This window comes from Hylobates moloch, unplaced genomic scaffold, assembly GCF_009828535.3.
Source record: "Hylobates moloch isolate HMO894 unplaced genomic scaffold, HMol_V3 SCAFFOLD_22, whole genome shotgun sequence".
Taxonomy (NCBI): Eukaryota; Metazoa; Chordata; class Mammalia; order Primates; family Hylobatidae; genus Hylobates; species Hylobates moloch.
The window spans coordinates 1,153,261-1,180,203 of NW_026652297.1; the positions used below are offsets into that span (position 1 = coordinate 1,153,261).

At 44.4% G+C, this 26,943-nt stretch overlaps 1 protein-coding gene across 2 annotated transcripts; it reads right to left on the reverse strand.

Moving 5' to 3' along the window:
- Positions 1-19,641: 19,641 nt before the first annotated feature.
- On the reverse strand, positions 19,642-26,813 carry TMT1A (thiol methyltransferase 1A). 2 transcript variants are annotated; one of them, XM_032143645.2, is made up of 2 exons: positions 26,003-26,813; positions 19,642-21,305 (listed from the first exon to the last, which is right to left on the reverse strand). In XM_032143645.2, the coding sequence occupies exons 1-2, from the start codon at positions 26,477-26,479 to the stop codon at positions 21,069-21,071; spliced, it is 714 nt and encodes a 237-aa protein (XP_031999536.1). In that variant the 5' UTR covers positions 26,480-26,813; the 3' UTR covers positions 19,642-21,068. The 2 variants fall into 2 exon arrangements, with proteins under 2 accessions (XP_031999536.1, XP_031999535.1); XM_032143644.2 differs by having other exon boundaries at positions 25,982-26,813.
- Between the last annotated feature and the right edge of the window lie 130 nt (positions 26,814-26,943).

Sequence of the window (26,943 nt, forward strand, 5' to 3'; positions counted from 1 at the left end):
TCTCTACTAAAAATACCAAAAAAATTAGCTGGGTGTGGTGGCAGGTGCCTGTAGTCCCAGCTACTCGGGAGGCTGAGGCAGGAGAATGGCATGAATCCGGGAGGCAGAGGTTGCAGTGAGCTGAGATGGCGCCACTGCACTCCAGCCTGGGTGACAGAATGAGACTCCATCTCAAAAAAAAAAAAAAAAAAAAATTAGCTGGGCGTGGTGGTGCGTGCCTGTAATCCCAGCTACTCGGGGAGGCTGAGGCAGGAGAATCGCTTGAACTCAGGAGGTGGAGGTTGCAATGAGCCAAGATTGTGCCACTGCACTCAGTCTGGGTGACAGAGGGAAACTCCATCTCAAAAACAAACAAACAAAAAACCATTTATCAGTAGGCATTCTAATGAGGATTAGCTTTTCTTTCTTCTCTATTTAATCATTTATCAGTTTGGACTCTTGCATTCCTATTTTATTCAGTGGCTTATAATCCATCACTATGAATATTTATTTATATTTTATTTTATTTTAAAATAACTGGTTTTTGCTTTATTCTGTAGTTTACATAGTCCAACCTCAAACTCCATACTTGATTTTTCTCTTCTGCCTTTGTTATTTATTCAATATCTATATCAGCAGAGACCGTTTCTCCCAGTAGCACATGTAGTTTGATCCTCATCTAGGTCAAATAGGCCCTCGAAGACCCTGGCCCATCAGCACTGGTACCTGGACCCTCCCATTTGACTGCACCCATGTCTGTTTACACTGGGGCTGTGCCTTGGTCCTGTCACCCATGAGGTGTCCTTAAGGCTAGAATGCCAAATAGGCTCCAGGTGATGGGCTAACTCTGCGTAAATACAAGAGGCTGCTTGGAGCCCAGAGATGAGGGTTATGAGGCTAATGTGTCTGGGTTCCATTATAGAGAAAACCGTGATTGATTAGCAATACCTGCCCTGGCAATACACATTAGAAGTGTCTGGAAGTGGAGTTTTGGGGGAATGGGCTCAGAAAGGGACAAGGTGTATGTTCCATTCCTGCCTTGGGTGGTGGTTCTGCTACCTAGGCTGTGTTGTCTCACTGCCCACGCCTTAATCCCAGCACTTTGGGAGGCCGAGGCAGGCCAATCACTTGAGGCCAGGAGTTCGAGACCAGCCTGATCAACATGGTGAAACCCTGTCCCTACTAAAAATACAAAAATTAGCCAGGTGAGGTGGCACATATCTGTAATCCCAGCTACTCAGGAGGCTGAGGCAGGAGAATAGCTTGAACCTGGGAGACGAACGTTGCAGTGAGCCGAGGTCACTCCACTGCATTCCAGCCTGGGCAACAGGGTGAGACTCCATCTCAAAAAAAAAAAAAAAAGCATTAAAAGAATAATGGGACATGTCAATAGACAACAGGAGCCAGCTTAAAGGGGCTTCCAATAGCGAAATCTGGGACAATTTGATCATTAAAATAACCAGGGCAGTCTACCTACCAAACTGCGAGCAGGTGCTATGACAGCCTATAAGCAGGTCCAGAAGGGACCCCTTTAGCTGAAAGGCATCACAGAGCTCAGTGTGATCAGGCAGAAGAAGAAAAAGAAGGACGAAGACGGCAAAATTCCTGAAAGCCATGGCAATGAGCAAAAAGAACAAGGGGGAGAAGCGACACAGCCTGGACAAGCGGACCCCAGCCCAGATGGCCTTAGAAAGATGCAAGAGAAGTGTCAAATGGAAAAAGGATCCTGAAGAAAGCATCCGAAATCTACAAGCAGAGAGTGCAGGACTTCACATTCTAGGGATCTTTTCTTCATTCTGTTTTATAGCTGCGTAGTCCTCCACTGTGTGGGTATAGCATAGTTTAAGTGCTCTCCTAGATGTGAGTGAGCATGTAGGCTGGAGACATTACAGCAAACAATGTTGCAAGCAATAACCTTGTGCATATGTGTTTTCTCCCCCTCCTCCCCGTCCCCCTCCTCCCCGTCCCCCTCCTCCTCCCCGTCCCCCTCCTCCTCCCCTTCCCGCTCCTCCTCCTCCTTCCCCTCCTCCTCCTCCCTCCCCACCTCCTCCCCCCCTCCCGCTCCTCCTCCTCCTCTCGCTCCTCCTCCTCCTCCTCTCCCTCTGTCGCCAGGCTGGAGTGCAGTGGTGCAATCTCGGCTCACTGCAACCTCTACCTCCTGGGTTCAAGCGATTCTCCTGCCTCAGCCTCCCAAGTAGATGGAACTACAGGCATGTGCCACCACGCCCAGCTAATTTTTGTATTTTTAGTAGAGACAGGGTTTCACCATGTTGGTCAGGATGGTCTCAATCTCTTGATCTCGTGATCCACCCCTCCTCGGCCTCCCAAAGTGCTGGGATTACAGGCATGAGTCACTGCGCCCGGCCATGTTTTCATATTATTGAAGGTATATTTTCAGGGTAAATTCCCAGAAGGGGAATTGCTGGGTCAAAGGAAAACAAAGTTTAGTTTCGTTAGATATTGCCAGATTTCACTACAAGGTTTTATTGTATTGGCATTCCCACCAGCAATCTACAGAAGTGTCTCTTTCTCCACAGCCTGCCCAACGGAATGTGTTGTCAGGCTTTAGAAGTTTTCACCAATCTGATGTGTGAGAAATGGTATGTTTCAGCAGTTTTGATGAGCATTTCTTGTATTATGAGTGAAATTGAACATATTTTCATATGTATAGTGGTCATTTTGCATATTCAATAACTTATTTGGTAGGTTTCATAATTTTAAAGTTGTGAAGAGATTGGGGGAGGATTAGAAGATATGCTTAGAGTCATCAAAGGATTCTGAGTCAAGTGATCATGTAGGGAAGGTTCCAGAAATAGAAATTATAATTTTAGCATGGGGAGATGTGTCAGAGACAAATGTGAGCTATTCTATAAAATGCAGCCTAATTTTCTTTTTGAAACCTAGAGTGTAAGGGCAGTATTTTGTTCCCTTGTAGTCTTCATTCAGTTCTTCCTGCAACCATTCTGCCATTTCACACCGTTCTCATCTTGTCTTTCATATTTATTTGAGACAGAGTCTCACTGTGTTGCCCAGGCTGGAGTGCAGTGACGTGGTCTTGGCTTACTGCAACCTCCGCCTCTCAGGCTCACGTGATTCTCCTGCCTCAGCCTCCCAAGTAGCTGAGATTACAGGCACCCGCCACCATGCTAAGCTCATCTTGTCTATTTTAGACCGATTTGATGCCTCACTGAAGGTCCCATTATCTCTTATATATTTGCTGGTTTAGCAGTGGTGGCAGGCAGAATAATATCGCTTCTTCACCACTCCCAGAAATGTCCACATCCTAATTTCCGGAACCTGGGAATGTGTTACATTACATGGCAAAGGGAAATTAAGGTTGCGGATGGAATTAAGGTTGCTAATAATCAACTGACCTTGAGTTGAGAGATTGTCCTGGACTATCTGGGTGGGGCCAATGTAATTACAACGGATTTTACAAGAAGGTGGAAGGTAGGAGAATCAAGTCAGGTTGAGAGATTTGAAGATGTTATGCTGCTTACTTTAAAAATGGAGGAAGGAACCATGTGCCAAGGAGTGAAGGTGGCCTCTACAAACTGGAAAAGGAAATAGATTCTCCCCCAGAGCCTGCAGAAGAAACACAGACCTGCTGACACCTTGATTGTAGCCTAGTGAGACCCGTTTTGGACTTCTGTCTTCCAGAGCTGTCACATGAAAAGTTTGTGTTGTTTTAAGCCACTTAGGTTATGGTAATACATTAGAGCAGCAGTAGGAAACTAACACAAGTGACAGGTGTCCCACATTTTTCTGTGTAGTCAGTCTGCTCCACAGGGTAGGAAAGGGTAGACGTGTCACAGATCCAGTGAACTCCCACAAAAAGAAGTCTGCAGGAATAACAAGGACTAGGAAAGGAATACTGGTGAAGCAGAAGTGGAGCAGATGTAGAGGGTTGAGAGACCCATGAGAGAATGGTGTCCAGAAGCCATAGGAATGGAAGAATATCTTAAGAAGGAACACGAGAATCAGATATTACACACATCAGACATAGAATGAAGGCTTTATCTTTTGTTTTTATTTATTTATTTTTTATTATACTATAAGTTCTAGGGTACCTGTGCACAACATGCAGGTTTGTTACATATGTATACATGTGCCATGCTGGTGTGCTGCACCCATTAACTTGTCATTTACATTAGGTATATCTCCTAATGCTATCCCTCCCTGTGTCTTTATAGCAGCATGACTTATAATCCTTTGGGTATATACCCAGTAATGGGATGGCTGGGTCAAATGGTATTTCTAGTTCTACATCCTTGAGGAATCGCCACACTGTCTTCCACAATGGTTGAACTAGTTTACAGTCCCACCAACAGTGTAAAAGTGTTCCTATTTCTCTGCATCCTCTCCAGCACCTGTTGTTTTCCTGACTTTTTAATGATCGCCATTCTAACTGGTGTGAGATGGTATCTCATTGTGGTTTTGATTTGCATTTCTCTGATGGCCAGTGATGATGAGCATTTTTTCATGTGTCTGTTGGCTGTGTAAATGTCTTCTTTTGAGAAGTGTCTGTTCATATCCTTTACCCATTTTTTGATGGTTTTTTTTTAATTTTTTCTTGTAAATTTATTTCAGTTCTTTGTAGATTCTGGATATTAGCCCTTTGTCAGATGGGTAGATTGCAAAAATGTTCTCCCATTCTGTAGGTTGCCTGTTCACTCTGATGGTAGTTTCTTTTGCTGTGCAGCAGCTCTTTACTTTAGTTAGATCCCAGTTGTCAATTTTGGCTTTTGTTGCCATTGCTTTTGGTGTTTTAGACATGAAGTCCTTGCCCATGCCTATGTCCTGAATGGTATTGCCTAGGTTTTCTTCTAGGGTTTTTATGGTTTTAGGTCTAACATATAAGTCTTTACTCCATCTTGAATTAATTTTTGTATAAGGTGTAAGGAAGGGATCCAGTTTCAGCTTTCTACATATGGCTAGCCAGTTTTCCCAGCACGATTTACTAACTGGGAATCCTTTCCCTATTTCTTGTTTTTGTCAGGTTTGTCAAAGATCAGATAGTTGTAGATATGCGGTATTATTTCTGAGGGCTCTGTCCTGTTCCATTGGTCTATATGTCTGTTTTGGTACCAGTACCATGCTGTTTTGGTTACTGTAGCCTTGTAGTATAGTTTGAAGTCAGGTAGCATGATGCCTCCAGCTTTGTTCTTTTGGCTTAGGATTGACTTGGCAATGTGGGCTCTTTTTTGGTTCCATATGAACTTTAAAGTCGTTTTTCCCAATTCTGTGGAGAAAGTCATTGGTAGCTTGATGGGGATGGCATTGAATCTATAAATTACCTTGGGCAGTATGGCCATTTTCACGATATTGATTCTTCCTATCCATGAGCATGAATGTTCTTCCATTTGTTTGTGTCCTCTTTTATATCGTTGAGCAGTGGTTTGTAGTTCTCCTTGAAGAGGTCTTTCACATCCCTTGTAAGTTGGATGCCTAGATATTTTATTCTCTTTGAAGCAATTGCAAATGGGAGTTCACTCATGATTTGGCTCTCTGTTTGTCTGTTATTGGTGTATAAGAATGCTTGTGATTTTTGCACATTGATTTTGTATCCTGAGACTTTGCTGAAGTTGCTTATCAACTTAAGGAGATTTTAGGCTGAGTCGATGGGGTTTTCTAGATATACAATCATGTCATCTGCAAACAAGGACAATTTGACTTCCTCTTTTCCTAACTGAATACCCTTTATTTCTTTCTCCTGCCTGATTGCCCTGGCCAGAACTTCCAACACTATGTTGAATAGTAGTGGTGAGAAAGGGCATCCTTGTCTTGTGCCAGTTTTCAAAGGGAATGCTTCCAGTTTTTGCCCATTCAGTATGATATTGGCTGTGGGTTTGTCATAAATAGCTCTTATTATTTTGAGATATGTCCCATCAACACCTAGTTTATTGAGTTTTTAGCATGAAGGGCTGTTGAATTTTGTCAAAGGCCTTTTCTGCATTTATTGAGATAATCATGTGTTTTTTGTCTTTTGTTCTGTTTATACGCTGGATTATGTTTATTGATTTGTGTATGTTGAACCAGCCTTGCATCCCAGGGATGAATTATTTATTTATTTTGAGACAGAGTCTTGCTCTGTCTCCCAGGCTGGAGTCTCTCTGTCACCCAGGCTGGAGTGCAGTGGTGCAATCTTGACTCATTGCAACCTCTGCCTCCCAGGTTCAAGCCATTCTCCTGCCTCAGCCTCCTGAGTAGCTGGGACTGCAGGTGCGCGCCACCATGCCCGGCTAATTGTTGTATTTTCAGTAGAGATGGGATTTCACCATGTTGGCCAGGCTGGTCTCAAACTCCTGACCTCAGGTGATCCACTTGCCTTGGCTTCCCAAAGTGCTGGGATTACCGGCATGAGCCACCGCACCCGGCTGGATTTAACATTTTTAAAGATTTGACAGTGAAGGGAGGTGAGAAGGCAGTACCTTGAGGGGAAGGTAAAACAAAGTTTTCTGTGGTGTGTTATTTTGTTTTTTTGGGTGTTCCCCCGCCCTTTTTGAGACAGCGTGTTACTCTGTCTTCCAGGCTAGAGTTCAGTGGTGCAATCATGGCTCATTGAAGCCTCAACCTCCCAGGCTCAAGCAATCCTACCACCTCAGCCTCCCAAGTAGCTGGGAGTACTGGCACATGCCACCACACCCTACTAATTTTTGTATTTTTTGTAGAGATGTGATTTCGCCATGTTGCCCAGGCTGGTCTTGAACTCCTGACCTCAAGTGATTTGCCCTCCTTGTCTTCCCAAAGTGCTGGGATTGATTACAGATGTGAGTGAACCACCTTGCCTGGCCTGGTGTGTTGTTTTGTTTTGATTTTACTGGAGGAAGGTGTGGATTTTAGGATATTTGAGCACAGGGGATGGAATTCCTGGAGAGGGGAACAGTGAAGATACAAAATGAGTGTGACTTCGCAAAAGACAGACCTGGGAGAGAAGAATCAAGAGCCCAGGGGTATTGTTGCAGAGCCTGGGAGGAGGCCTCATCCTTAGGTCAGGAGAAGGGATCTGTGAGGTTCTCACATTTCCGGTCTCAGTGGCTCATTTTTTTTGTTCTGTGAAGTGAGAAGTGAAGTCATCTGCTGAGAGGGAGGAGTATGGACATTACTAGGGTGACTTGAGAGTGTCAAGGTTTGGCTTTTGTGGCTGCTGAAGGTAAATTTATAAGCATCGTTGAAAGTCTAACTAGGGTATTTTACTTTCTCCTGAGGGTAGGAACAGAGATGCCTGGGATTATTTGTACATTTAACAAAGATTAATTGAGTGCTGCAGATATGATATAAGGATATAAAACAAGTGTGTTGCTGTCAAGACATTAGAGTTAAGTAGGAGAAACAGATGAGTAAACCAACATTAGAGCCCACTGGAAAGGTGAGAGGGTAGAAGCTTGGGCCTACAGGAGTATACCTAGAGCACTTAATAAACCGCAGAATTAAGAAAGGCATTTTTGGAGAAGACTATGGATGTTTTTGAGAACTAGTAAATTTGAGATGAAGGGAGTATATGGGTACTCCAGGCAGAGGGCATAGCTGTTGTGGAACTGCACAGAGGCAAACAGCACAAATGTCGTCATGTATAGAACCAGGCATGAGGGAGGCATGTGGAGGACAGAGCTTGAGGACCAACAGGGCCAGATCACAAGATACTTGCATTTCATTTGATTTTGTATTTGAAACTGCATCTTGATAGGGCGCGGTGGCTCATGTCTGTAATCCCAGCACTTTGGGAGGCTGAGGTGGGTGATCACCTGAGGTCAGGAGTTTGAGACCAGCCTGACCAACATGGTGAAACCCCGTCTCTACTAAAAATACAGAAATTAGCTGGGCATGCTGGTGGGCACCTGTAATCCCAGCTAGTAGGCTGAGGCAGGAGAATTGCTTGAACCTGGGAGGCGGAGGTTGCAGTGAGCCGAGATCATGCCATTGCACTCCAGCCTGGGCAACAATAGTGAAACTGCATCTCAAACAAATAAACAAAAACAAAAAAAAAAAAGAAAAAAGAAACTGCATTTGGCTCTGTCTAGGATGGAGTGCTGTAGCACAATCAGGGCTCACTGCAGCCTCGACTTCCTGGGCTCAATTGATCCACCCACCTCAGCCTCCTGAGTAGCTGGGATCACAGGTGCACACCACCACGCCCAGCTAATTTTTTATTTGTGGAGATGTGGTCTCGCCATGTTGCCCTGGCTGGCCTCTAACTCCCAAATTCAGGCAATCCTCCTGCCTTGGCCTCCCAAAGTGCTGGGATTACAGGCATGAGCCACTACACCCAGCCGAGCCTTGCATTTTAAACTAAGGATTTTGAAAATTAATCTGAAAGCTATGGGAAGCCATCAAAGGATTTCAAGCAGGAAGTGATTTTTTATTTAAGTTCTGGTAGCAGCATAAAAAAATAGATTGGAAGGGGTCAGACTGGAGGCCAGTGAAGCCAAGTAAAGAGTGATGTGTGCAGAAGCAATGGAGGAAGAAAGGATGAGACCACATCTGACTGGTTGTGGGCAGTAAGTGAGAGGGAGAGAGCTAGGATGATGTCCTGGTTTCCAGTTTGAGTTCCAGTAACAAAAATGGTTTTGCCATTCACTAAGTTAAAAAATATGGAATAAGAAGCAGATTTGGGGTAAAAGGTCCCGCTTGCTCAGAAATTGGCTGATTTGTATGGCAATAGAACAAGCGAACATGGGCCGGGCGCGGTGGCTCACACCTGTAATCCTAGGACTTTGGGAGGCTGAGGTGGGCGGATTGCTTGAGCTCAGGAGTTTGAGACCAGCCTGGGCAATGTGGTGAAACCCACCTCTACCAAAAATACAAAAAAATTAGCCTGGCGTGGTGGCGCACATCTGTGGTCCCAGGAGGCTGAGGTGGGAGCATCACTTGAGCCTGGAGGGTGGTAGTTGCAGTGAGCCGAGATTGCAGCACTGCACTCCAGTCTGAGTGACAGAGTGAGGCTATGTCTCAAAAAAGAAAAAAAAGAACAAGGGAGCATGAATAGGAGAGTGATAATGATAATGAATTGATTTACTCTGTAGTTCAGCCTGGTGGGAGAAGGGAATCAGTGCAGGTTGATAGCCAGAGACAGAGCAGGCAGAGTGGAGGCACTGGAAGTCTCTAAGTGAAGGATCAGGTTGAGTGGGAGGCTAGGAGGTTTAGAGAATGGGACTTTCGAGTTTAAAATTTCATATGTGGTGCTTTGGAAGTGATGACAAGATGCTTTGGCAAGTGTTTATCTGTTTCCTCCTGAAATGCTACATTTATTTGTAGGAGCATTTTTCTAGAGAGAGGACCTATACCTTTCATCAGATTCTCAAGGTTGTCGACAGCCATAGCACCCCTCCCACCATAAAAGTTAAGAATTGGCATTAGATGGCACCGTTTTTACCTAATTCTCACATTTTTAGGCATACCTGCCATCCAAATGTTGTGTGAAATAAGACCAGTGTTTATAGGATTTTACTCAGGAGCCCAGAATATGAAAGGAAAAAAATAAAAGCGCAATGGCAAAAATGTGGGCTGACAGGTTAACAATGTATTCATAGTTCACTTTCTCCTCTGTTTCCTCCCATTTAAAAAATTGGGGCAGGCTGAGCGCAGCGGCTCATGGTTATAATCTCAGCACTTTGGGAGATCGAGGTGGGGGAATCACTTGAGCCCAGGAGTTTGAGACCAGCCTGGGTAACATAGGGAGACCCCATCTCTACTAAAAATGAAAAAATTCAGCTGGGTATGGTGGCTCAGCACTTTGGGAAGCCCAAGAGGGACGATTGCTTGAGGGCCAGGAGTTCAAGCCCAGCTTGGGCAATACAGTGAGACCTCATCTCGGTTTTTTGTAGGAAAAAAATAAAATGAAATAAAATAAAAATAAATAAATTAGCCAGGCATGGTGGCACATGCCTGTGGTCCCAGCTACTTGGGAGGCTGAGGTGGGAGGATCACTTGAGCCTGGGAGGTTGAGGCTGCAGTGAGCTGAGCTGTGATCGTACCACTGCATTCCAGTCTGGGTGACAGAGTGAGACTTCATCTCCCCGCCAAAAAAAAAGAAAAAAAAAAAAAGAAAGAAAAGAAAAATAGGGGCAGATGGGATTGTATGCATTGGCAAGCAACTTGGTATACAGCATCATTTATATTTGTAGATATATAATATAGATGTACGTCTGTTTATTTTAATAGTGCAGTCTTTTTTTTTTTTTTTGAGATGGGGTCTCACTCTGTCGCCCAGGCTGGAGTGCAGTGGTGCAATCACGGCTCACTGCAGCCTTGACCTCCCAGGCTCAAGCAAGCCTCCCACCTCAGCCTCCTGAGTAGCAAGACTATGGACATGTGCCACTAGACCCGGCTAATTTTTGAAAACAATTTTTTGTAGAGATGAGATCTCACTGTGCTGCCCAGTTGGGTCTTAATCTTCCGGGCTTGTGTGATCTTCTCACCTTGGCCTCCCATACTGCTGGGTTTTCAGATGTGAGCCATTAAACCTGGCCAAGCCTTTGCTTTTTTAGTAAGGATTTTGGATTTATTTCTAAACTTCAGTGGACAATAAGATCAAAGAAGCTCTTCCTCTGGGATTAGATTTAGTAATCTGTTCCCATAACCTGATAGGCAAGATAGAATTAATTAGATGGTGCTTCTTTTATAGTTCTAATACTACCTGCTTAGCTTGACAGATAAGATGGGAGCCAAGATTAGAGAGATTTAGAAAACCATGTTTATATCTACAAGCAGTCTGTCTGGAACTTTTTTGTAGGAATTGAAGCAAGTGCTTCTCATGAGGGTGCTGAACTTTTTGTTAGGTACAAAAATAAGAATTTTGCCAAACTATTTTTTTCATGACAGAAGCCTTTAAAATATACCAAATCTTCAGAAAACATTATAATGTATAATAATTCAGATGGGTTGGTTTGAGTGCAGTGGTGTTTACAGTGAATTGATCACGGCCAGTTATAGATTTTTGTTCCTCTCCACTCCCACTGCTTCAATTGACTAGCCTAAAAAAAAAAAAAAAAAATCCAGATGATTGGAATTTCAAGGCTACATTTATAGAAGTAAGATATCTTTTCTGATAGAAAAATAAATATCATTCTCTTCCTCTTACAAATGCTTAAGGAAGCAGGACTTGACCAGAGTGAGAGACCGTGTGGAGAAGTTCCAGTGGGCAACACTGGCAGTTTTATGGTTTACGAAGCACCTTTTGTGTTTATCTCATTTCATCCTCATAAGAATCCTGGGAGATGTAGGTGGTGGTATCCTCTTTTACTAAGTTAATAATGATGCTAGGTGCAATGATGAGATCTGGATTCAAATATTCCGACTCCAAACCTCATGGTTTTCCACTGCACCACAAAGCAGGTAAAAGTGTGGAGACAGCACTGACGGCCCTAAATACAGAGAGGAGCAGCTTAAATTCGATTTTATCATTAGTGGGTACTTTCATAATTTTGAGTTGTGAGAATAGCCAAATTAAACTGCTACTTAAGGCCAGGCGCAGTGGCTCATGCCTCTAATCCCAGCACTTAGGGAGGCCAAGGTAGGCAGATCACTTGAGGCCAGGTTTTGGAGACCAGCCTGGCCAACATGGCAAAACCCCATCTTTACTAAAAATACAAAAATTAGCTGGGTGTGGTGGCAGGTTCCTGTAATCCCAGATACCCAGGAGGCTGAGGCAAGAGAATTGCTTCAACTTGGGAGGTGGAGGTTTCAGTGACCCAAGATTGCACCACTGCGTTCTACCCTGGGTGACAGAGCGAGACTCCGTCTCAAAATAAATAAATAAAAATAAACTGTTAAGAAAGAGTGTCCTCATTCTGGAAATGATGAGTAGGAAGACAGGAGGAGTGAAGGTGTGGAGGTATGGAGACCAACATGTAGCATTGTTAGGTATTAGACACTATGCTTTAGATCAGATATTGGTGCTTATCTAGGAAGCCACTTCTTTGTACCCCAGGAAAATTGCTTGCTAAGCTTCTCTTTTTGCCATGCTATGTTAGTGGGGTGAATTGGACAAAGAAGGGCAAGGAAGATTGAGTCAGTTGCAAAAGGAGTGTTTTTCTACTATTTTGTCTAGACTTAGTGTCTTCCCTACTTTCCTGTCATATCCTTTGAGTAACTAGGCAATAACTGGCAAGTTCTTACACAAATGGTTTGTCATTCCAGCCATCCCTGGTCAATTTATACAAATAGTTATCCAGGCACTAGTTCTCAAACTAAGGTGATGGTGATAGCTGTGGAAATGGAGTGGAAGGGACAAATGAGAGGTATGTAGAAGTGATGGTTGTAGCGGGCCATTCTGGAGTGGCTGCCACAAGGATGCCAGCTACAGTAGGGTAGGCATGGCCAGGGCTGCACACTCTGTAGAGCCCACAGGGGCTGGGAACAGGAAGGAGCCCTGAGCCCTAGTGAGTTGGTGGGGCAGCAGCCCTGCACTCCTGGGCACAGCTGCAGCTGGCCAGCCACGGCTCTAGACTTGGGCATCCCTGTGCTCTTGGAAGTCTGGGAAGCCCCCTTCCCCCACAGGCTTGGAAGTGCCTGCTCCATGGCCTCTACCCACTCCCAGTACTCACTCTGGTGTGGAACAAAGTTGTAGCCCCAAGCCCCAGCACTGTCACAACCTAGCAGGGGGTGCATGCACTCAGGGCGGTGCTGACACGCCAGCCTCCTGCCAGCCCCCTGCCGCCTGGGCCCCTTCCAGACTTTGGACACCGAGGAGTGTGGGAGTGGTGGGGGGATGTAGAGGGAAGCTTGGAAGGGGTCTGCAGGCACCCCTTGGCACAGACAGCCTGGGCGCTGTGGAGGGCATATTGATGGCAGAGGGAGGCAGATCAGTTTCCTAGGCTAGAAGGGGCAGGTACCCAGTGAAACCCCATCTTCAAGTCAGGGATGGCCAGAAGGCTTGGGGGCCAGGCTGCCAGTTCCTGTAGAGTCCGCAACTCAGAGTGAGAATTTCATTGATGACCGTTTGGCCAATCAGATAATGCTTTTTCCAGGCCCATGCATGGCTGCCCATGGACCCATCAGCATGCACTTCCTCCATTCTGAGCACATAAAAACCCTAGACTCAGCCAGACTCACACACTCAATGAGACAACCTGCCTGCAGATAGCAGCTACCTACTCTGGGTCTCCTCTCTGCTGAGGGCTGCACACTTGATGGGATGTCCTGCCTGTGGAAAGGAGCTACCCACTTTAGGTCTCCTGAGAGCTGTTCTGTGGCTCAGTGAAGCTCCCTTCTGCCTTTTTCACCCTCCAGCTGTCTATGTACCTCATTCTTCCTGGACACGGGACAAGAACTTGGGACCCCCCAAATGGTGGGACTGAAAGAGCTGCAACACAAATGGACTGAAGCACACACCACCCTTCTGCCACCCTTTCTGCTCGCCACGTTACAGGTGATCAGAAGGAGAGAAAAGCTGCGGCCCTTCTGGGAGTCCAGATCTAAGGGCTCCCCAAGCCAGGGCTGTGACATCCTGTAACACCACTTTGAGGCTTCGGGGTCAATGGTGCCTCCAAGTTTTTGTGATGTCACCACATTCCCCTCGTCCAGATGCCAGTGCCCAAGCTGGAGGCAGGTCATGGCATGCCTGGCCCAGCTGCGGGCTGAGTACAGATCCCACAGAAAGTTGCAGGATCTGAGCCAGAGCACAAGCCAAGTGCAGCCCTGCTGGGCTTAGGGGGTCAGGTGTCTCCTGCGGCAAGCCCAGGGCAGAGTAAGGCCCTGGGCAGGGGTGTCACTAGCCATGGAGGTCTCCGACTGGCAAAGCAGCACCAAAAAAAATCCTTGTCAGAAGAACAGGCAGTACTTATGATGATTTAATCAGTAAATACTTTTTGAGCACCTGCTATGTAATAAGCAATGTGTCTGACATGTAGAAGAAACAAAGAAGAAATTGCTGGTGTGAAATCACACCCCTGGGTGTTAGTGATAAGAGATTTCTCAAAGAGGAAGTTTCTTGAAATAGCCAGAGAATGCTTTGTAGAAGGGGCATCACTTTATCTGATCCTTAAATAATACAGAAATAATCATAGGTAGTAGAGAAGTTAGAAAGTGTTATTTATTTAGGAAAGGAGACAGTGTATTCTGGTTTTGCTGTGTTAAATTCTAAATATCAAAGGATTGGCAAAAGTATGAGGTTTAGGAATCCACACAGGTGGTTTTTCATGACCTAAGAGTGGAAGAAAGGGTCAAGGGATTGAACATAGAATAATACAGAAGAGATGAGTCTCAGGAGACCATCACGGTGAAATGGTGGAGGAGGGAAGAGACAAATATGGAGGTCTTGGACTCAGAAGATGATCTTGGGAAGCTATACAGTGTAGGGGAGGCCTGGGCTTCTGAGTCAGGCAAACTGCATGGGAACACTGGTGTGGCCACTCACTGCATGGCCTTGGACAAGAAATCTGCAAATCTGCAAATCTATTTTCTCATTTGTCAAATGGGGATAATTATCCCTGTCTTGTAGAGTTATAAGTACTATGTGAAATAATTGTTTAAAAAGTTAGTGCCAGCTGAGTGTGATAGCTCATGCCTGTAATCACAGCACTTTGGGAGGCTGAGACTTGAGAATTGCTTGAGCCCAGGAGTTTGAGACCAGCCTGGGCAACATAGCAAGATCCTGTCTCTATAAATAAATAGTGCCTTGCATAAAGAAGATACTTAAGAAATGGAAATTATTAGATATTTGGGCCATGGAATAAAAGGATTATTCCAAACAGAAGACTGACATCAGTGTGAGGTACATTTTTTTTTTTGAGACGGTGTTTTGCTCTTGTTGCCCAGGTTGGAGTGCAATGGTGTGATCTAGGCTCACTGCAACCTCTGCCTCCCGGGTTCAAGCGATTCTCCTGCCTCAGCCTCCCAAGTAACTGGGATTACAGGTGGCCTCCACCACGCCCAGCTAACTTTTTGTATTTTTAGTAGAGACGAGGTTTCGACATGTTGGCCAGGCTGGTTTTGAACTCTTGACCTCAGGTAATCTGCCCGCCTTGGCCTCCCAAAGTGCAGGGATTACAGGCACGAGCCACTGTGCCTGGCAGTGTCAGATGCATGTTTAAAGATTGAGAAACATGCAGCCTCAAGTAAGACTATCAAGCTTTTTACTTTTAAGAATGTTAAATTCTGGGGCTGGGTGTGGTGGCTAATGCCTGTAATCCCAGAACTTTGGGAGGCTGAGGAGGGAGGATCACTTAAGCCTAGGTGTTTGAGACCAGGCTGGGCAACACGGTGAGACCCTATCTCTACTAAAAATAAAAAAATTAACCGGGTGTGGTGGTGCATGCCTGTGGTCCCAGCTACTTGGGAGGCTGAGGCAGGATGATCACTTGGGCCTGGGAGGTTGAAGCTGCAGTGAGCCATGATCACACCACCTCATTACAGCCTGGGCCACAGAGGGAGACCGTGTCTCAAAAAACAACAAAACAAAAAACGGTAAATTCTGAATGGTAATTTTCCTAGTTCATATATATGTTACCATGTAGTTCTCTGCAGGTTCCCAAGATAGTTTCCTTTAGAAACAAAATAATACCTTGCACATTGCCTGGTTCATTATTTACTTTGCCCTTGGTTCATGTGACCTCTGCTCCGTTTCTCTGGCACTGGGATTAACCAGTGGCTCCACAGTTCAACAGGGAATTCTTCTTATTGTTTAATGTAGCCTAATGCTTCTGGTTTTAAATATTGAGAGAGTTAAAGTGATACTGAACAGTTTACCTTTTTGCTTTTGTTGATACTGGTTTGCTATGATTCATCAGACTTTTAATTACTTTAACAGATAAGCAAGAATTTCAGTTATGTTAAGTTCTGTGTTTTCTAAAGCAAGACCAAAGGGGAAGGCTTATGGTACGATCAAGAGTACAAAAGGAACTATTACGCAATGTCTGCTTTACTTTCTATTCAAGTTTGAACTATGTAGGAATTCAGATGAAACAATTTAAATATTAGAACACTTGGGAATAAAAAATGTTTCCGAATATAAATATAAGACATTTTAATGTACCTTTTTGTGTGTGTGTGTGTGTGTGTGTGTGTGTGTGTGTGTGTGTGTGTGTGTGTCAGCCATTAAAATAAGCATTTGGCTCACTGTCCCAGGGTCTTAACAAGATTTAGGAAGAAACTGGTGGAAATAGTAACCATCCTAGAATCTGCCCTTGAGGCTCTGGTGCCCAGCCCTGTCTGCTTTCTTTCATTTCCTTGAATATAGTGTGTTTCCTCCTTTCACTTGGCTGTGGCACGAGCTATTCTAGTTGACTGAAATACTCTTTTTTCATTCTTTGGAATTCAGCTCAGATGTTACTTCCTCAGGAAAGCCTCCGAGCTTCTCCTCCTGGGTAGGTCAGATTACATTCGCTGGGCACCCTGAGCTTCTTCCTCATCTATAGAAGACATTTATCATCATTGCATGCTCCATGCAGGCAGGGATATGTCTAGTTATTCAGGGCTCTAAGCCAGGCACTAAGAGCAGAGCACACAGTAGACACTCAATAAATATCTGTTGAATGAAGTCAACCTATATTAAGTGCCAAGGGCATTGCTTCATTTACTCCTCAGCATAACCTTTTAGGTAGATACCCCCATTTACAGATGAAAAAACAGATAACTTGCTCAAGGTCACAGAGTCAACCAATGACACAATCAGGACTTGACCATGTCACTTTGATGCCAAAGCCAGTGTTTCATTTTGTCTTTTACTTTCTTTGTTGCAAGCAGTTATCCCACTGAAAATCCAGTGTTCTAAGCATTGTACTGTATGATCTCCCATAGGAAGACAGACAGGGTCTGATCCAAATCCGGTGAAATCCAGCAATGGGTTTATAATGGATATTTGTTATGTGCCTTCCTAGCATCCATTCCAAATTCAACCCAATGACCACAACCAAGGAGCATTTAGCAAGGGGATTTTATTACTTGCAACAAGTAAGGAGAACGCCAGGGATTATTCCCAAAGAAGTATCTCCCAGAGCTGGGGGCTTGGTCAGGTTTTATAAGTATATGGTAATGAGGCATGATCTGATTGGATCTTGCAATGAGGTGATGCCGGGAGGCATGATCTGACTGGATCCTGCCATGGGGTGATACCACAGCTTGATCTGATCGGTCATGGATCATCCCATGTGTCTGCTTCTTAATTCAGTCCCCATCCTTGGACTGAGCACTTAGCTTAGGTTCCCCCTGTGGTTGCAGGCTTGGTTCATCTGGGCGTGCTCAGGGCACATGACCTGAGGGTCCATTGGCAACTGGAAAACAACTCACAACTTTGTTACGTAAAGGTTAAATCAGATTGGTCTGGTATGGCCACAAAAAGTAGGCTTGCTCTTTCTAACTGAGCTTGTGCCCCGGAAGCATGAAGGTCAGAGCCATTTCTACCAACTTGCTACCTAACAGAGCAGAGGGGAGGGCAGACAGGACCTTAGAGATTGTCTGGCTCCTGGTAACATTATCTGAGCCCTGTTCAGGCTGTGCCTGAGGCTTTCTGCCCGTATGATTTTCACTAATTTGAGTTGACAGAGTCCTTTTTCTGCTTAAGTCTGTTTGGATTGGGATTCTGTCACTTGGAAGCAAAGGATTCCTAATATAGGACCTAGAAGACATTGGACATGTTTTGCCTTTTTTTCTTTCTCCCTTGTGCACAGGCTGAAGTCATTTCCTCAGGCTCTTAAAAGGATTATAAATGTGTGTTCTCTGGGCTCAAGGAGGAAAGCAGTAAAAGAAGGTGTTATGGCAGCAATGATTATCAAAGGAGATTTTGTGGTTTGGGGAGTCAGGGCTTCTAAGACTTGCTCAGTAACTGGTGGAATGACTGTAAGAAACTTCTTTTATTTATTTCTCTACACCTGGGTTTTCTCTGAAAAGTGACGATAATATTTGCCACACCACTTAGACAAGAGGGAATTGACAAGACTGTGCCTAGGACTTTGGTATTATCTTTCAGTGTAATGACATTTCACCATTTCATCCTGTGTGGCTTTTCCTATTTCTTAATCACTGGACTGACCAATAGTGAGATGGGTGGATTAAGGAGGTTCCTATTCTGGGGAGATGACAGAGGAAGGAGATTCATGTTCCAGAGCTTAGGAAGCAGTAGGTGTGCATTCGACCTCACTGCATCAGTAACTTTTCACGTTCAAGAGATAGTTAAAATAATAAAAGCTTCCTTTCTTTCTGCTCTGTGGATTTCACAAATGGGATTGTTAGACTTGAACTTTTTTGCTTTTTTAAAGTAGCCAAACATGATCACATGATGGACTTGAACTTTTCAAAACCCATTCTGATACTTCTAGGATTGCTTTGCGTAAAATCTATTAGCTGTGTTTATAGTTACCTGGCTGCAGAAAGAAAAACTTACATGTTTAAATAGCTAAAATTTCCACAATGAAGGAGTAAGCCTCCCAGAGACTTAAGAAAAAGGAAACGAAGACAGCAAAGATAGAAACCATAATTCTGTTCCTAACACAAATGTGAATTTATTGGTTGATTTGATATTTAAAATAGTACTTTTACAAAATCATCTCAGAAAATATACTACATTTATTAAAATTAATACAAACCATTGCAGAAAATATTAAACCCTCTAAACAACCTAACACTCGCTTTCAGAGGCACTTGTGATGATTTTCACAGCTTCCATAGTTGCAAAGAACAAAGGAATCATCTTCCAACGGGGTGGAATTAGATAATAATCCAAAAAATATTTATTTCTTTACAGACTCACAGATTGCTTGATGTTTAGGGGCTCTTACCTAGGACACCTAATTATTCAAGGTTTTCCTAATGTAGTGGACTTTTTCATTGCCTACAATCTACAATATTCAGCAAAGTATTAAGGAAAATGTAATAAGGAAAATGAACCCAAGAACCTTAACCACCTCAAATAGTTTTATGGATATACTAAAGTGTCAAGTACAATCTTTATCTTAAGACTTGAGAACTGGAATGCAGGAAAACAAACTTTGGTGGAATACTGGAATAAAAGATATAAAGCTGGGCAGAACTAGGTGTGGCAAGCTCGTATGTTAATTCTGAAAGCCAGACCAGTGACGCTAAGAATAACAAATAGGTTCAGATTTGTTTTTCAGAAACTTCAGCTATTTTGGCCAGGTGTACTGTCTCATGCCTGTAATCCCAGCAATTTGGGAGGTCAAGGTGGGAGAATCACTTGAGCCCAGGAGTTCAAGACCAGCCTAGGCAACACAGTGAGACCCTGTCTCTACTTATCTTTTGTTTTTTTTTTTGTTTTTTTTTTTTTGAGAAAGAGTCTTGCTCTTGTCGCCCAGGCTAGAGTACAATGGCATGATCTCGGTTCACTGCAACCTCTGCCTTCCGGGTTCAAGAGATTCTCCTGCCTCAGCCTCCAAGTACCTAGAATTACAGGCATCCACCACCCCACGCCTGGCTAATTTTTTTTTTTTGTATCTTTAGTAGAGAAGGGGTTTTACCATGTTGGCCAGGCTGGTCTTGAACTCCTGACCTCGTGATCCACCCGCCTCGGCCTCCCAAAGTGCTAAGATTATAGGCGTGAGCCACTATGCCCAGCCGCCTGTCTCTATTTTTAAAACACAATTTAAAAGCAAAAAGAAAAAATCTGTGCTGTTTAGACTAGGATTTTTAATTAGCTAGTATTTCTTAATTCAATCAATAAATTATTTTATTTTATTTTTTTTATTTTTTATTTTTTGAGACGGAGTCTTGCTCTGTCGCCCAGGCTGGAGTGCAGTGGCGTGATCTCGGCTCACTGCAAGCTCCGCCTCCCGGGTTCACGCCATTCTCCTGCCTCAGCCTCTCCGAGTAGCTGGGACTACAGGCGCCCGCCACTACGTCCGGCTAATTTTTTGTATTTTTAGTAGAGACGGGGTTTCACCGTGGTCTCGATCTCTTGACCTCGTGATCCGCCCACCTCGGCCTCCCAAAGTGCTGGGATTACAAGCGTGAGCCACCGCGCCCGGCCCAATCAATAAATTATTAAGACCTTTTCACTGTTCCCTTTTTAAAGTCTTCTTTTGAGTCTTATCACCAAGCTCTCAAAGAGAAGATGAAATTAAAATCTGATGGGTAACCATTTAAATAAGACAACTGGGGTAACCCATTTCTCCAGGACCCCTCTCTGCAGCAGAGAGCTATTCTCTTTCTTTTGCCTAGTAAACCTCTGCTCTTAACCTTTAAAAAAAAAAAAAAAAAAAAAAAAAAAGCAATTGGAAAAAATTTCAAGTCAATGAATAAAATAAGATTTGGGGATAATGGTATATGCTAATTTTGAAAGTCGACTGGTTCCTTTGAAGGGGGAGTTCAAAGCCTTTTTTTGATGTGAATTCTTTGGGATACAATAGAAAATGGCTAAATAGGATTTAACAGAAACTTTTAAGGATGGAATTCAACTTTACCTAAAAAAGGTTTCAGGCCGGGCATGGTGGCTCATGTCTGTAATCACAGCACTTTGGGAGGCCGAGGCAGGCAGATCACTTGAGGTCAGGAGTTTGAGACCAGACTGACCAACATGGGGAAACCCTGTCTCTACTAAAAGTACAAAATTAGCCGGCATGGTGACGCATGCCTGTAATACCAGCTACTCAGGAGGCTGAGGCAGGTGAATCGCTTGAACCTGGGAGGTGGAGGTTGTGGTAAGCCGAGATTACAGCATTGCACTCCAGCCTGGGCAACAAGAGCGAAAACTCCGTCTCAAAACAAAACAAAACAAAAAAATCTTGAGCTGGGTGCGGTTGCTTACGCCTGTCATCCCAGCACTTTGGGAGGCTGAGGTGGGTGGATTGCCTGAGATCAGGAGTTTAAGACCAGCCTGGCCAATGTTGTGAAACCCTGTCTCAACTAAAAATACAAATTAGCTGGGCATGGTGGTGGGCTCCTGTAATCCCAGCTACTAGGGAGGCTGAGGCAGGAGAATCGCTTAAACCTGGGAGGCGGAGGTTGCAGTGAGCGGAGATCACGACATTGCACTCCAGCCTGGGCAACAAGAGCAAAACTCTGTCTTCCCGCCAAGAAAAAAAAACAACCAACCAACCCCCCCCCCCCCCCCCCCCGCAAAAAAAAAAGTTTCTCTTCTCCCACTTAGCATTTGAAATGTAAAACTGAAGCTTTAAATTCTTTGAGCCAGCCAGCTCACACTATTTCACAGCATATCCATAGATATGAGGGCGCACCAACTCCCAGGACAGTGGGGCCTGGATGTGCTGCAGCTTCAGCTTAGAGAAGCTGGCCCGCTCCAGGGCCTTCCAGCTCTCTCTGGTCAGGTTGCACCCATCAAACAGAAGGTGCCAGGCAGGATCCAGGACTTGTTGCCAGAAGGAATTCCAAGTCGAACGCTCAGCTGCCACATGCTCCATGAAATAAAAAGCCCCTCCCTGAGAAAGAAAGAAGGAAAAAAAAAAACATTTCAAGGATTTTTTCATTTCTGCTTTTTTAATTTATTTTTTGAAAATTGTTCTCTGGCACTGCCTTGCAAACCTGTGAGAGAACCGTAGAGTTCTGAGCATGAGAGTCACTCCACACTAAGCACACCCTTGAGACTGAATAACCATGTTTTTAATTTTTGTGCCATTTTCACAAATATATACATGATATGATTAATGAAAATTCTGATTCATCTAAAATCATTACTGAATTCAAGGTAACATTTTGTCATTAGGTATTTTATTCAGTCAGTGGATGCTAAATGTAAATGACTGCTTGTAGGAATTAGCAACTGCTGCTTTCATTGAGGAGTTTTATAAATGTTGGTCAAGTACAGGCACAATAGATGTTATTACATCTTATGGGTGGGGGCATCTTCAGAATTTTCTACCTATCTACCTCTGCGGGGAGTAGGGAGCAAGGGACCAGACAGTCACCTTACGAAATCGTGGTAACTGCACCACTCTTCTTGCCTCCTCTAGGTATCCTAGTCTTGGCTCCTCAGGCAGAGTTTAGAGAGAGAATTCAGTTTAGTGATGGAGTTCCCCCAAAGTATATGGGTAAGTGTAAGACCTATGTCAGGAATGGAAAATTGAAATTTCCTGATTTATTTATTCATTTATTATTTCTTGAGACAGGGCCTGGCTCTGTCACCCAGGATGGAATGCAGTGGCACAATCTCAGCTCACTGCAACCTCTGCCTCCTGGGCTCAAGCAATCCTCCTGCCTCAGCCCCCCAAGTAGCTGGGACAACAGGTGCATACCACTACACCCAGCTAATTTTGTTTTTTTTTTTTTGTAGAGACAGAGTTTCGCCGCATTGCCCAGGCTGGTCTCGAACTCCTGAGCTCAAATGATCCTCTCGTCTAGGCTTCCTAAAGTGCTGGGATTACAGGCGTGAGCCACCGAGCCCGGCCCTGATTTTTAAAAACATTTTCATAGGATAGGGCAGCATAAAGGAGGAGAGGCAGGTTTGGGGAGGTCAGTGTTGCCCTCTGGTTTACATATGTTAAGAGGTGCCTCTGAGCTTTCCAGGAGACTGTTGAGTAGACGGCTGGATATGCAGGTTTGGGGTCAGAAGAGAGACCTGGGATAGATGTATAGATTTGGAAATCATCTGTGTCTATCTGGTATTTGAGAACTGTGGAGGTATATGAGATTGCTGGGGAGTGTATATAAGTGAAATGAACCAATGAAAGGAATTAGCCAGCTTGCTTTAGGCAGACAGTAGAGAAGGGTCCTGGAAGAACTTCTGACCAGTCCCACAAATGCTTACATGAGGTGTTTTGTGCAGATAAGGGAACTTGCACAGGGGCTTGCCTAAATATGCCTGCAGTGCACTAAGGGCCCACATGCACGCTGGGGGAATGGGGTGGAGCCACCAGGAATTCATGCCTTTACAAACAGGGAACCCAGCTCCATCAGCTTTTCAGTTGCGAAGGGGGCAACCAGCAACCTGTTTTCAGGACCCCTCTTTTTGCTGAGAGCTTTCCGTTTCGCTTGATAAATTCTACTCCACTCACTCTTCCATGTTCACGTGCCTATTTCTTCCTGGTTGTGAGACAAGAACCTGGACCTAGCTGAGCTAAGGAGCAAAAATCCTGTGTCATCAAGAAAGGAACCCCAGTGGTAGGAGATGGGTAGAGGAAGAAGAGCCAGCAAAAGTGATAGAAATGTTGAAATCAGAAAGATGAAAACCCCAATCACAAGCACTGTGGTACAGTGGTAAGAATATTTGCATTTGCATTTGGCCAGGGCGGTGGCTCACACCTGTAATCCCACCACTTTGGGAGGCCAAGGTGGGTAGATCACTTGAGGTCAGAAGTTGGACACCAGCCCAGCCAACATGGTGAAACTCCATCCCTACTCAAAATATAAAGGTTAGCCAGGCGTGGTGGCGTGTGCCTGTAAACCTAGGTACTCGGGAGGCTGAGGCAGGGAGAGTCACTTGAACCCGGGAGGTGGAGGCTGCAGTTAGCCAAGATCATGCCACTGTACACCAGCCTGGGTGACAGAGCAAGACTCTGTTTCAAAAAAAAAAAAGGAATATTTGCATTTGCATTAAAGAGAGCCATGTCTACTAGCTGTGTAACTTTGGGCAAATTCCTTAATCTCTCTGAGTCTGTTTCTTTGTCCTAACGTGAAGATATGTACTTTAAAGGACTGCTGAGAGGGTTAAATGAAAATGTAATAAAGTTCCTTTGTTATATCCAGCAGAGAGTGGGTGCTTGGCAGGAGCTAAGGAAGACTATCACGAATGTGATACCTTTAAGAGTTCAATTGATTTTTGGCACTGGAAAACTGAGATAATAATTACCTGCCTTGCAGTGGTGTTGGGAGATTAGTAATACTGTAAGCAAAACATCTACTAATGTGCCAGTTGGTGCCCAGTCTTAGCATATAAGAACCCAGCATTTGGGTATAAGAATCAGTCCTTTTTTATTTACTACTACTACTAATCCAAGACAGGATTGTATGATTGTCCCTAAACTCTATCTCCAAGTTCTTTTCTTCCTGAGGAACTTCGTCTATTAGAAAACAAAACTGAGGGTTGGGCGTGGTGGCTCACACCTATAATCCCAACACTTTGAGAGGCCAAAGTGGGCAGACCACTTGAGCCCAGGAGTTTGAGCCCAGCCTGGGCAACATGGTGAAACCTCATCTCTACAAAAATACGAAAACTAGCTGGGTGTGGTGGTGCATGCCTGTAGTCCCAGCTACTGGGAGGGTGGGGAGGCTGAGATGGAAAGACTGCTTGAGCCCAGCAGGTCAAGGCTGCAGTGAGCTGTGATCATGCCACTACACTCCAGCCTGGGTGACAGAGGGAAACCCTGTCTCAAAAAATAAAAACTGGGGATTACAAAACATGCCTTTCCCCCAAAGAGTAAATTCAAATGTTAAGATATCCACATCTTCAACTTTGTTCAGAATATAAAACGATTTTAAACTAGCTAAAAATAATAAGGGTAATATGTGAAAACTACATACAGGTATAAAGAATTACAGACTTTACGGAAAGGTTTAAAATTAAAAGTAATTCTTTCCCTGAATCCAATCCCATTCCCAAAAGGCAACCACTGTTACTAGTTACTTGTCTATCATTCCCATTAACTTTTACGCGTATATGTATGTCCTCTCCCCGCCCCACACAATGGGCACGTGGTGGGCCTATGCTCTACCTAACATTCTGTGGCTTGATTGCTTTTTGTTTTCATTAAACATTATCCCTTGCAGATTTTTAAGTATCAGCACAGATAATTCTTGTTCTTTCTGACAGCTGCACAGTGTTCCTTTATACAATATGACAACTCACTTACATAGGATCCTATTGATAGACATTTCAGTTATTTCCAGTTTGTGTTATTACAAATGCTACTTAATATTCTTGTGTATGGACAAGTTTTTGCATGTGGGATCAGTTTTTGCACGTGGATAAAAGAGTATTTGTGCTTTAAATTTTGATATTATCCGATATCATCCAAAGAGGGTACCTCTTCTAATGTGTGTGGTGGTGTCCAGTCCCCTAAACCCACCCCAACCCTATACTGACCTTAAAAGAAGTCCCTAACAGTATAATAGGTAAAATTAGTATCTTCCTTTAATTAACTCTTTAAGTTTGAGCATTTTTGTCCTATAATTGGTTTATATTTCTGTTCCTGTTATTTGCCCATTTTCCCTTTTGTTTTTCTTATTGAAAAAATATTGATCTTATTGACACATAATGTCTTTTTTTTTTTTTGAGATGGAGTCTCGCTCTGTCACCCAGGCTGGAGTGCAGTGGCGCAATCTCGGCTCACTGCAAGCTCCGCCTCCCGGGTTCAGGCCATTCTCCTGCCTCAGCCTCTCCGAGTAGCTGGGACTACAGGCGCCCGCCACCACGCCCGGCTAATTTTTTTGTATTTTTAGTAGAGACGGGGTTTCACTGTGGTCTCGATCTCCTGACCTCGTGATCCGCCCGCCTCGGCCTCCCAAAGTGCTGGGATTACAAGCATGAGCCACCGCGCCCGGCCTACGTAATGCTTTTAACATGAGGGAAGTTAACCCTTTGTCTGTCATCCCTGGCAAATATTTTTTTCCAAGCTTGTTTTGTACTTTAACTTTGTTTTTGGGAGTTTTTTCTCTTTTTTTTCTTTTTCTTTTTTTTTTTGAGATGGAGTCTCACTCTGTTGCCTAGGCTGGAGTGCTGTGGTGCAATCTTGGCTCACTGCAACCTCTGCCCCACCAGGTTCAAGTGATTCTCCTGCCTACAGGTACCTGCCACCATGCCTGGCTAATGTTTGTATTTTTAATAGAGATGGGGTTTCACCATATTGGCCAGTCTGGTCTCGAACTCCTGACCTCAAGCGATCCACCTGCCTCGGCCTCCCAAAATGCTGGGATTACAGACGTGAACCACTGTGCCCGGCCAGGAGGTTTTTTCTTTATAGCAGTTTTAAGTTTTTGTATTCAGATTTATCAATCTTTCTCTTTATAGCTTCTCTCCCACTCTAAGATTTTAAAAAATTCTACAGTCTTTTCTAGTAGTTTACTTTTTATGTTAAAATGTTTCAGCCACCTGAAATTGACAGGCCTGCCCTCTATGTTAATAGCTGCTACTAACCAGTCCTCCTCACACCCTTTCACTCACTGGTCTCAGCACTCTGCACACCTCGCGGAGAATCTGCTCCTGGTTTTTCACAGAGCACAGCACTAGGGTGCAGACCACCACGTCCACAGAGCCATCGGCCACCTGGTGCATGTTCTCCCCGGCAGCTATCACAAAGCGTTCAAACTGCAGGTGTCGGTTCTCTGCAATGCTCTTGATCAAAAACTTCTCAAAGTTGGGGTTGGGGTCAATACAGGTCACCCTGCACCCAGGTGGGTAGAACTTGAAGTTGGCCCCGGTGCCACAGCCCACCTCCAGCAGGGAGAGCTTCCCGGAGGGGCCCGCAAACTCCTGCAGGTTGCTGAAGAGCTCCCGCTTCTTGCTTGCCATCTGTTCGTTGTACATCACAGTGAACCTCTCCAAGAAGTAGGGGAACCATTTTTTGCATATCCAGCTCCACAAGCCCAGAAAGTTCAGCAGGTACATGGGAAATGCCAGGATATAGATGGCCAGTCTCAGGATAAAGATGGTAAGCTCCATTGCTCAGAAGGGAAAAAAACAAACAGATCAACAGTTAGAGACCCGACTCCTTTAATTGCAGGGGAGAGGCTTCTGGCCACACTCCAGAGCCAATCAGCTGCAGAGGAGAAAAAGAACTGGCCGTGCTGGAAAGTCAGATCATGGGCAAGAGGCCAATTTTGCCTAATTAATACATGTTTAGCAGCAGTCGATTCAGCTTAGTTTTCACGAGGCAAAATGAGATGTTTCCCAGCTTTTCCTCAGAAGGAAAGTGGATTATAATCCTTTATTCCTAATCGATTCTTGTTTCCCCTTCTCTGGGTTTGGAGACAACTGCCAGCTTCCTGCTAGAGTTTTATAAGCACAGTGTACTTACACCCCACCGGGCTCTCCAGTGACCTCTAAAAGAAAACAGAATTCGTGGGCGGAGCCTGGTCAAACCAGAAGACTGCTGCCAAGGTCCCTTTATCATAACACATCCCCCT

What these genes read in the sequence shown, in the direction of transcription:
- TMT1A (XM_032143644.2), bottom strand. Translation starts at nt 26,479, where the DNA reads ATGGAGCTTACCATCTTTATCCTGAGACTGGCCATCTATATCCTGGCA. An exon ending in TGTGCAGAGTGCTGAGACCA is followed by an intron (nt 21,306 to 25,981) that starts GTGAGTGAAAGG and finishes TTTCTTTCTCAG; the next exon opens with GGAGGGGCTTTTTATTTCAT.